The sequence below is a fragment of the Buceros rhinoceros genome, unplaced genomic scaffold (assembly GCF_000710305.1).
Source record: "Buceros rhinoceros silvestris isolate BGI_N320 unplaced genomic scaffold, ASM71030v1 scaffold20948, whole genome shotgun sequence".
In the NCBI taxonomy this organism is placed as follows: domain Eukaryota; kingdom Metazoa; phylum Chordata; class Aves; order Bucerotiformes; family Bucerotidae; genus Buceros; species Buceros rhinoceros.
Genome location: NW_010427747.1, coordinates 4,973 through 16,241, shown reverse-complemented (window position 1 = coordinate 16,241; position 11,269 = coordinate 4,973). Strand labels below are relative to the sequence as shown.

The 11,269-nt window shown below is 42.6% G+C and overlaps 1 protein-coding gene across 1 annotated transcript; it reads right to left on the bottom strand.

Moving 5' to 3' along the window:
• Positions 1-1,671: 1,671 nt before the first annotated feature.
• Positions 1,672-9,927, bottom strand: RAD52 (RAD52 homolog (S. cerevisiae)). Its single transcript, XM_010142041.1, has 11 exons — positions 9,841-9,927; positions 8,276-8,377; positions 7,595-7,688; positions 5,826-5,893; positions 5,447-5,565; positions 5,291-5,366; positions 3,803-3,999; positions 3,454-3,590; positions 2,770-2,850; positions 2,002-2,244; positions 1,672-1,730 (listed from the first exon to the last, which is right to left on the bottom strand). The coding sequence occupies exons 1-11, from the start codon at positions 9,925-9,927 to the stop codon at positions 1,672-1,674; spliced, it is 1,263 nt and encodes a 420-aa protein (XP_010140343.1).
• Positions 9,928-11,269: the final 1,342 nt, after the last annotated feature.

The following is an 11,269-nucleotide window of genomic DNA, read 5'->3' as shown; positions in this document are numbered from 1 at the left end:
ACTCTTTCCACAGAGTCAAGAAAGCTGCACTTGTGTTTATAGGAGACTTAATTTTTTTGTTGTAGAAGTTTGGAACGGTTTTGAGTGCAGGAGTTCTGCGTGCGCGCACATTCCCTTTCGAGCAGGTATCTGATTTCAACAGCGAGTGCGTGACTCAGACGTGTGGCATGTATTTCTTCCCTGAGCTGTTCTGAAGGCAGCACTGAACTGGGAGGGAAACCAGTATGGTGAAATGTGAAACCATTTCCTAGATGTAATCGACTGCAGTTAATTAAAACTTGTCCTATTTTTCCATGCTGAAGTCAGTCCCTGTTCTTTGTCCTGCTGAGGAAGTAAGTGGATAGTAGAGGATCTTTTAAGGAAAAAGGACCAATTACGTGGTGACAGTAAAGTAGGAGGAACAGGAATCAATGCTCTGAATACTTCAAATGTATTTACATTTAGCCTGTTGTAGGAGACTTGACTGGACAGAGCAATGATGGCAAAGCACAGCAACAAGGTCCTGTTTCAAGTTTGACGTTGATTTGGGGATTTGACTAATCAAAGTTTGTGTAAATTTTCCTGGTCCAGCTTGTAACGTACAGTCCTGCAGAACCATCCTCCTTGTCCCCACCACTGCACTTCTGAAAAATACTGCTGTATCCAGTTTGAAATAAAAAAATGACTGCTTAAAAATTATTTCTTTGACTTTCTTACTGGAAGGAACATCTTTGCTTTTGCTCAGAATTTTAAGACCCACTTGAAGTTTCCTGTTTGTCTGTCTTAAAGCAAATGCCAGGCTGTACAGCTGTGGTGGCAGTCTCTTCAGCTTCCTGCTTGTCATTAGTCGGTGTTAACTTCTTTGAGCTTGTTCAATGGGAAATGAGTTACAAGGTTGGAGGGGTATAGAGGCATGAACAGCTACGAGTGTGGTTTGTTTTTCAAATTTCATCTTTATTTTTATATTGAAAAAGGTTGAAAGCTTATTTAAAAACAAAAGTGCAGCTCCCATTCATTTTACCAAAGGTCCAAGCAAACACTGTCTGAGATACTGTGTGCGACTCCCTGGCAGCAGTCCCAGTGTGCTCCTGCCCCTGTGCTGCCCTGTTGCGCAGGCACAGCGCAATGTGCTGCTGCTGCAGGGCAATTCTGAGGCAGCTGAGGAGGAGCAGTGGCCTCTGACCCCCCTCGTGCAGCCGCAGGGCAAACATCTGGGCTGCATGTCAGAGACTGACACTGCCACAGCTTCACGGCGTGGACGACCACAGCTTGTACGTAGGCTTTGTCACCTGACTGTAACCCACCCTCTCCCCATTTTACTGAAAAACCTGTTCTCTGTGCTGAAATGCAACACTGAGGGAGAAAGAAGCTATGAATTGCATCTCGTCTGCAAGATTAATTCTGTTACCATTTCAGGCAAATTACGAGTGATGCCAGCGTGTAATACAGCCACAACTCCAGTGCTACAGAAGCACAAGTGATTGCTTGCTTATAGAAAAAGGCATCTGAAACACGTAGTAACAGCCTACAAGTACATCACGTTCTTGCTGGCTGTATTAAACTCTTCTGTGTTGCTTCGCCGTAGTAGATAGGACAATCCATTAATGCATTAGACTTCCTCAGATAATTTGAACAGCCAGCTGCAGTCTTCTGATGTAATCCAGGGTGGAGGTGATGATAGCACCAGGTGGCTTATGTAGGTTCTAGCCTTCTTTTCTTCAAGCTTTGACTCCTCCTGTAGGGGCTGTGCTCTGCCAAACAGGGAGACAGTGAGAAATGGAAGTTTCTTAAAGCTTTATTTCTGCTTCTAAAAGTGCTCCTTGAGTCTTTTTCTAGCTCTTCCTTGATAGACAGTTGGATGGAAAAAGCAGATAGCTCTCCTAGCCCACTATCACAGCATCTGCAACCAGGTCCAAGAAAAGAATGTTTTTCCCGCTCCCAATTACTAATCTAACAGTGCTGCTCTCAAAGACAAGAGCCACTGTTAAGACAGGACTCAAGTAATTTTGTGGTAGCACATACCTGCAGTACGCTGGTTGGCAGAGCTGCTGTGGCTCATGACTGTAGTAGATGGTGGCAGTTGTGCAACCCTACCAGAAGTTCTGTGGTAGCTCATTCTGTGAGGTGTCCTGATACGAGTAGTCATTTCATGATGTCCACGGGGTGTTTCAGGTGCCTGCTGTCCAGCTGATGGGTCTGATGTTTTGTGACCCATTATCTTAAGATCAGTGGTCTCCAAGGAAGTGTCCCAAAGTTCAGGATCATCTAGAATGAATGAAAAGGTGATCAAGCCAAAGATGACAGTATTGTACTACAGGAGTGACAACTCCAGGACCAGCCTACAAGTGGTGGCCACTATAGAAGTTAAACTGTAAAGCATCTTTTACGTCAATGGACAGCAGGTAAACAGTACTGCTCCTTGTGCTCTGGACTCAAGCAATGTCCAAGCACTGTGGTGTAAGCATGACCTAAACAGCCATGGTAACATGAAGAACCAACCCACCCCCACCCCCCCCAAAAAAAGTAGTGTTTCTGTGCAGTATCACTTCAGGAAAAGGGTTTACTGAACAGCGGTTAACAACTCTCCTGAAGAACCTAAGTGTGACACCCCTCAGTGACGGACATCATTTTGCTGTCACTCAAGCAAGGGTTGTATTGTTAAGATCAGGCTCATACTCATGCTTCTATTATTCCAGCCTCTTCAGAACTTTTAACTTTACACTGTACTCTGACGAGCTGATTTAAATGCCAATTATTTAATACTCCATTACTTATCACTTCTTGGCTGACCTGCGAAGAGCTCCTCCTCTATTGCTAGCTCCTGCTGTACCGCTGCTGGAGTGCTGTGCTTCACAGGACAGTCAGATGTTGCTGGATGGAGGTAACACAAGAAGAGATTAATATTAGAAATACAGAAGAACCCTTTTGCTCCTCGTTAACAGCGCATGAGTCCTAAACGATAAGCAGCAGCTGCCACCAGGTACCCCCTTTTTTCCTAGAGCTGGTTAGTGTGGACTGGTGAGATTCTGTACCTGATGATGGCTGACAAGAGCAACTGCACTACTTGAAAATGGGTTTTTAGCCTGTTTACTCCATCCCCAAGTTCCTGCTTACCATGCAGCTGTCCCGACTTCCCCACGAGTAAAAAGCACCATAGTAGTAGCTGATGCGATATCTACTTGCCTGCAACTGCTGCAGTGACGTGCTGCAGCCTCAGCTCGGGTGCAGCATGTCAGTGGTCCTGACAAGAGCCGCTGTGCTGCCTGATGCTTTAGGGTGCTTGCAAAGCTGCAGTTTTAGAGCTGATGTCCCTGCCACTTCAAGAACACAGCGTCGGGGGGTGGAGTGGGATGGGGGGAGTATGATGATCCTTCTTTTGGCCTCAAAGGTGCAAATGAAACTGGTCAGGCTTCTGTATTGAGGGCCTGCCAGTCGGTGTCGTTAAAACTGTCAATTTTCCATGCCAAGTCTTACCCTGTTTGCTGCTAGGAGTAACTACTGGAACCTGATGTTTTTTCTCCATCTGTTCCCGGAACTGTTGCTGTAGCTGCTTTTGTCGTAATTTCCGCTGGTAAGTGGCGTCACACTCAGTGGCTAAGGAGTCTGTATTTCTGTCCCGCCCCCCAGGTAAGCACAAATTAAACAGGATTTCAGCAATTGCATCTTATTTAAAAAAAAAAAAGGCATAAAGAAATAACAGCAAATAAAATAACACTACACTAGCATTTTATGGCATCTTCCCATTTGGGCTGTCCATATGTTTTAAAAGGTAAAGTAACTTCTAACATAGCTTATAAAATAAATTTATAATTAGCAATCTCACCTGCAACTATTTGGCTGTTTCTCTTCTACTGTCCCTGCAGCAGCCTCTGTCTGACCAGGCTGATGGTTAGATGCCATCTCACCACGCTGTCTTCCTCCTGCGTTCTGTCTCTCCAAACAGCTATTGTATCTTGCTTTCTCTATTTCAGGTTCATAGTCCTGTCTTTTAGCTTTGTCCAGATCTAGCTCAGGGGGTATCTAGTAAGGAAAAAAAGAAAACCTGCTCAGAAACGTCCTTCATCAAGTTAACGAGGTTTTTTCTAAAACAGGATTTTTGAAGGCTTTTTCTAAACAGGATTGTTGAAGAGTTTGTTTGCTCTTAACTGGAATAGTAAGTTAGAAAACTGAAATGCGCTTTCAGCACAAAGACATTCGGTTAGTTAATCGCTGAATTCGTGCAACTTTGTGTTAGTTTAACAGTTCGGTGCTTCAGGGCAGACAGCCCATGTCTCCCTATACTGTGCTCTCTGCAAACAAGAACAGATGCAGAATGCTACGGCTTCTGGGAGGCTCTCACGAGTCTGCTGCTGAGGCCAGTTAGTTCTTCCAGTTCCATTTTCATACTTGTATTAAAGGGCACAGCAAAGCTTTACTCAGTTCTGCAGTCGTGAGGTTACTGAGGAAGGTACACCGTTCTCCCTTTATTAAAGATGGGATCGTTTGGCTCTCGTTTTACAAATCTGTGGCAATGCCACTAATAGACAATGACCCCGGCACAGCGGAGATCTGTGCCATCCTTACTCGGAGAGGCGTCACTTTGGACCTGCTCCTACAGTTTGAGTTAGCTAGACAGAACCGCCTTACAGCTCTAGGCTGGCGAGCAGTTTGGTAAATCCTCGTAGGATGAAGGGGACTCCACCATGAAACTCCATGCATTAGAAGTGGTGGAAAGCTTTTTTTCTGAAGCAGCAAGGTAGGTTACCACCTGGAAGCCTACTGCCCCCAACTGGTACACATCAGGAGCTAACAGGATTAATGCTGGTTCCAGAGGTGCAACCTCTGGAACAGCCAGCACAGCTTTAATACTGTGAAGGCTGCTGTGTTACATCACAGCATACTTATAAACTGTGACGGCTCTGAAAGAACGGGGTGAGTCCATGGTTGTCAGTGATGAGGGTGCACATCACAGTTTCTCGTTTCTCTCTGACAATGAACACAGATGTATGCGTTACTGGCATTGAACAGAGAGGGTTAGACAACGTGGCCGTGAACATCACATCAGATCTTGAGTCAGATACTGTTCCTTCACCATAGTAACCTTGTTTACGGCAAACAGCCACCATTCAGCATAGCTGCGGTGAAATGTTGGGGAAGAACTCTGTAACACACCGGTCACACAAACTAGCAGGCAAAAGCTATTGGTCTCATAATACGTGGAAACATTCAGGGGTGAGATGCACTAATATCGCTATTTATAATCTTTTTAATATGAAGGACCGGGAGCAGCAGACATCTTGCAGTCCCTGCTCTAACAGCCCATGTATTGGACCTGACGTGGAAGCTTATTCACGGCTCGTAGGTAGTCTTTGTCTAGGATGCAGTTCCCGAGAGCATTCCCAAAGCACCTGCAAAACAAGAGAGCTCACTGTGACCGAAAATAACAATTCTCACTTACGAAAATGTGCAAGTACTGATCTTCACTTACTTGAGTGCCCTCTTCAGTCCATCTGTTACTGCCTCCTTTCTTGCCTTTTCCAGGGACAAGGCCTTAGACTTTAGGCCTTCACTGACTCCATACCCCACATCTTCATGGTATGACCCATCCTGCAGTAAAATTACGAAAATACTAATTATAAGGGAATTTCTGCACATACAGCACTTCTTGTCGGATGCTGAGCTTGCCTAAGCACAGTTACTCGCTCTTAGCTGGCTGTTCTATAGCAAGGTCAATGTTCTGGATGCCACTAGGTTCTCTGGTGCAGTACAGAACTTCAGAACCACAGTCAGACCTATGCATGAACTTTCATTCACAGCTTTAGGCACCTGCTCAGCCAAAGCCAGAGCAAACAAAAAAATCCACTTACCTTAAGCTGAACTTTCACAAACGCACAGACCCCGACATAGAATCTGCCATTGTTGAGGTCAACAAAGTCTAGGGGAGGGGAAAATAACATCCTAAATAATACAAAAGACTTCTGAGCAGCATTTAGATCTCATTTTGTCTGTTGAGGACATTCATAAACCTGTACCGTACTTGATGAATGTGCCCAAGATACGGGAGCATGACTTACAAAATATTAACTGCAGTTTGAGAATGCTGACTTGCATATATGCTCCGGGCACGTTAGGTGATGCTTTCTGGTTATTAGTGGCTAGACTCCCAAACACACCCTACTACTACATATGTAAACTTAAACATAGGGAAGAAGGCAGAGTTGTGAATGTTACTTCTCATTCAGCTATATATCCTAATTGTTCAAAGCATAACGATTTTTTCAGCTGGAAGGAAAAACTTTAAGTGTCGATTTATAAAAACAGCAGTGGAAAAGAAACTGTTGTCTATAAAAGTAATTTTTTTCCTATTAGGTACTAGAAGTAAGTCTCCAGTACACAAAATTTTGCTCAAGGTTTTATCCAGGACAGACTGCCTGAATGACAAGTTTAACAGGTGCAAGTCTCCATCCAGAATCCCTAATCTACCTTATTTTACACCAGAAGCAATCCTATATAGTATACATAAGGCACTCCAGGTAGCAGCTTTGCAAGTCTGATAGGAACATGACACATGTCTGAAATGAAATACTTTGAAGCTCAGGTAAGTTACTCTGGGGTCCAAAAGTTCTTCTGTGCTCGTTTGGTCTATTTGTTTGTTTCGTAAATGTGCCGGAGGTGCAAGCCCTATTTCCCAGGAATTTAAATTTCTCTTTCCCAGGAATTTAAAACCTAACATAACAGAATCCTCTGTCTCTGAATTCCCAAGAAATTACTTATGGCGTTATTTGAAGATTATACACGTTTGAAGGATGTCAGTCCTTTCTTGACTGAAAAGGGTAGGGAGAAAAGTGGCACAGAATAGATAGAAACCAATGAAGTAACTTGTTTTATGTCTACAATCTACCAGACCGAGGTAAGAAGATTTCTGAAGGTGGGGGAGAGGGGAAGGAAGGAAGAAAGGAAGGAAGGAAGGAGGTACAGTTATGCAGCTTTGCTGAGCTACTTCAACAACCGGTCCTCAGTCTAAGCACAGCAGATCTGCAAACAGGGACAGTACGCCTCTGGTAGGAACTATTTCAGCTGTCAAGATGGAAGAAGCTTAAGCTTTAAGATGACCTGAATACCATCTTCTAGGAGAATTTTTCCAAAGCTTTCTACCCTAAAAATCTCAGAACCAGGTACTGGCTAGAAGAGGAATCTGTAGAAAAAAATGGGTCCCTAAAGATATGGGGAATATTAACTTGTTAGAACATAGAAATTACAGGTGCGTATGAAAGTTGGCTCAGGGCTGCTGAGTGTTAAATAGTATAATTGTAATTACTCTTGACTCTTGTTCCCATAGAGACCAGAAAACTTGATGAGAATAGCTCAAGAATAATCATAAAAGTGTTTAGAATAATGACTACAACCTATTCCAGTGTAAGACCTAAAAAAAACCCCAGAAGCTCCATTATTCAGTTTCTCTCATTTTTAGCAACTGCTAAGACACCTGGAAATTCTCCATGCCTCTCTCCAGGTTCTTTGAAGTAATCAAGTTCTAAGATAGATACCCTGGTCCTTATCTGAGAGACTTTTCCTTCAGCACTTCTCAATGAAACAAGAGGAAAGACTTCTTTACTTACCCTCAGGAAAAACTTACCGACATTCTGCTGAGTGACTGAATGAGCCCAGCCATTGAAGCCGAACATCTCATTGGCCAGACTGATTACCTTGTGACCCTCAATGTAACAGACCTGAAAAGAAAAGCATATACGCAAAAATATATACATATAAACGCATACACATGTGCACACATCTCTACGTGATTTATTTTTAAGAGGGGTTATACACAGCACCTCACACCGAGGAAACCCACCAAGGTTCAAGGTTTAGACACTGAATAAAAGGATAGTGGCACAGCTTTAGGCTCACCCTCTTCCAGCAACTGCGATGAAGGTTAATATAACAACAAATATGACTTAACCAGTGGGAGGCAGAGCTAGCAGACACTAAAGGGTAAAATGCAGCCAATGTTATATAATGCTTTCTATATTCCACTTCTGGAAAAAAATAAGAAAAGCTACGTTTCACAAGCAGATAAATATTGCTTTGTAAAGGGTGAAGCACTGAAAAGTGAAGTCTTTTTTTAAAGTGTAAAAGGAACCTGTGGTTCAGTAAAAGCCAGAATTTACAGTATGCTGACTTCGCTCTCATATCTGCGTATTAAACTACTAGTAGGAAATGAACATCAAAAAAAAAAGAGATTACTGTAACTTTTCTCACCCTAGTTTTCCTGCAAAACTCTGAGTTGAAACATCTGTGCGTGTTTGTTCGTTCATACCTTTTGCCCTCCTCCAGCTTGCCGACTGCTGATATATTCTGGACCCAGTCTCTGACGAAGAGCATGCTGGATTGCTTGATATTCACTTGCTGTGTATTGATACTTGACAAAAAACAAGGTAAGACAAATCTTCTCACTCCCCCTGTTTTAGCTCCCCCTCTTCTCCTAATATCACTTCTTTATCCCATTTTTTCATATGCAGTCCTTCCAAGAGGTGTATGGTCCATTTTTAGAATCAGGATGTAACAGACAAGGAAAGACCTGGGTGTGTGTGTGTGTGTGTGTTACATTTGTGCATTATATTGGTTTTTCCTCTTACTCTGGAAGCATTTGTATACAAGCATTAATTACTGAGCTGTAGCAGTTGTTTTTCATTTCTCATAATCGTCATTTACTTAGAAAAACTGGAGTAAGCCAGGCCTGTTTGTTTCCTGTTGAAATCTTAATGCAGTCATGAGCCTAGTGAAGGTTGGCAGGAACAAACATATAAGCTAATATTTTACCTCTCAAAAATAAAACATAGTATCTCTGTGATCAACAGGAAAAGTTTATTTAAAAGCTCCAACAAAACCAGTTTAACCTTACTCTACCACCATATGCCACCAGGGCAGGGAGGACAGCACCTCAGGTAAGCAGTCAAAACAGGAATTTCTTGAGGAACGTTCAGCAAATTCCCCTTATGCAGAGAAGGTCCTTTGGATACCTCCAGCGTCACTGGTATCATTAGCACCAGCCCCACTGGAAGCCTAAAATGCTCCTTGTCTCAGCAGAAATACAATTTACAATCTGCAAAGGCTAGAAAAAACTAAACGTACGTTTTAAGATTCAAGCACTAAAAAGCTTGTGTTGCTGTGTTCTGATGTGGGACAGAACAGAGGCGTCACCAGTTAGGACTGTGTATGAATGTACTGGCTACCCTATCATCCAGCAGAACGCGGAATTTGATAGAGTGTGTACCACTCAGGTTCCAACACCTGCCAAACCTCTCTAATGTGTATTTAGTACAATTTGAACTTAAAGCAGTACCTTTGTCTTTTTCTGACACTAGAATGTAAGCCAGTAATCAAAAGGCATAAGGAAAAATGGAGAAGCGCACACGTGCCTGTGGAACAATGTGTACACACCTATCAAGGAGAAAAGAATTCACCACCAAAGGTGGTGAGTCAGCCATAGGTGTTCAGTCCAGTTATGTTTTTCTTTTCCCCAAATTATTTTACTAAATTATTTTTAGCTGAAATTAGTTGACGTTTCTGAACCCGTACTGAGAATATGCATAAGCATGATCCAGGCCATCTGGGAATGAGAGAGAACAAAATGAGCCCCATTTATAAGGAACAAATTTTAAAGCCTTTTGTGAAGAATCCAGAGCATTTTATTATAACTTGAGGCATGCCAAGGCTATCGTGGAGGAAAACGTAATGTAAAATGAGGTATAGCATAGCTAGGGTGATGGGTACAATTCCAGGCTTACTGTATCCGACTTTAAAATTTGTAAATATGCATAGCAGATTTCCAGAAGCAAAAGCATAAAATCCCTGTTTCTCTCACAGGCAAAAGGAACTGACCTGTCCGAAGCAAGCAACCGAATGGCTAGTGTTGGAACTACTGCTGCTGACGTAGCTTTCGCTGTCTTTCGCTTGACTTTCAGACATCCCTAAAGAGAAGAGAAAACAAAACGCTGAAGATAACAGATCTAACAGTCCATATGAAGAAGACATCCCAATAAGCTGTTGAAGTCTGCTGCCCGCCAAGTGTTGGACATTACGGTAACATTATACTTCTTGCTCCATGGAACTGCTGCAGCCCCAGTTGGAAATGTGTTTTCTGATATTGTTTCAAAACAGTCAAAACTTTTCTTCTTAAATATGTTATACTATGTAGGCAGGAATGGCCAGTTTCATCTTAGAAGTGGAGGCACTGTTCTGGTTTTCCATCCATAAAACCAGTAAGGGTGAGCCTAAATTATTTTATTTTATTTAAAGAACAAACAAATTATTCTTGCTAGTGAGAAAAAAAGAAATACAACAGCATTTGGATCCCGTGTAAGATCGGAGTCTAGAACAAAAACTGAAGAATGTCTTGAGTCCTTATTCTAAATGTTATGCTGCTAACAATTTTTTCCCCTCTTAGATAAAAGTAAATGCATCGAACCATTCTAGGTAAAAAAAATAATTCCACCTTTCAGATTCTTCAGCATTGTCTCCCTAGATCACTTTCAATATCCATTAATACTTACTCTGATAAAAAGCAGAAGCAACTTTCTAAAATGTTACTCGTCTATACCCTGACTTGTCAGGCATTATTTCAGATTATTGTTTTGACTGTAACCACACTGCCTTGTATTATGATGGTATCATACAAACTATGCAGAGTTGAAAAACATACAGAGCCTGCAAGAATTTTAAGAAGTTGTACAGGTAATTCAGTAGATGGCACCCTTTTCCAAGCCAGCACCCAACAACTACCCAGTTCTGCATTACCACTCCACCCTGCTCCTGGAGAAGTGGTCTTGCTGAGGCCTTATACAACAGGCATGCGAAGGAGCTGAGCTGCACTTCGCTATCAGCCCAAAGAGACAGTTTTGTATTGCACTTGCACAGATGCAGAGTACAGCCGGTGGTCTATCACTAAGACTTTTGTATGCAGTACAGATGTATGAGTCAACACACGTACGAGGGAGAGATTCAAAACCTGCCTGGATGTGATCCTGTGCAACCTGCTCTGGGTGAACCTGCTTTAGCAGGGGGGATGCACTAGATGAAGCAAAGAGTTCACTGAATAGTGAGGGAGACAATCAGACAGAAAAAATAGCATGCAAGGGGCAGAGGGAATCAAAGTTTGAGCATTACTACCTTCTTTTTCCTTCTCTCTAAGCAGCCTAAATAAATCAGGTCTTAATCATTACAAAGCTCCTGGGGAAAAACCAATGCAGGAAATGTACGCATTTGCCTACATAACCCTATTGCCGGGTTGCCACAATCTTTATGCACAGCT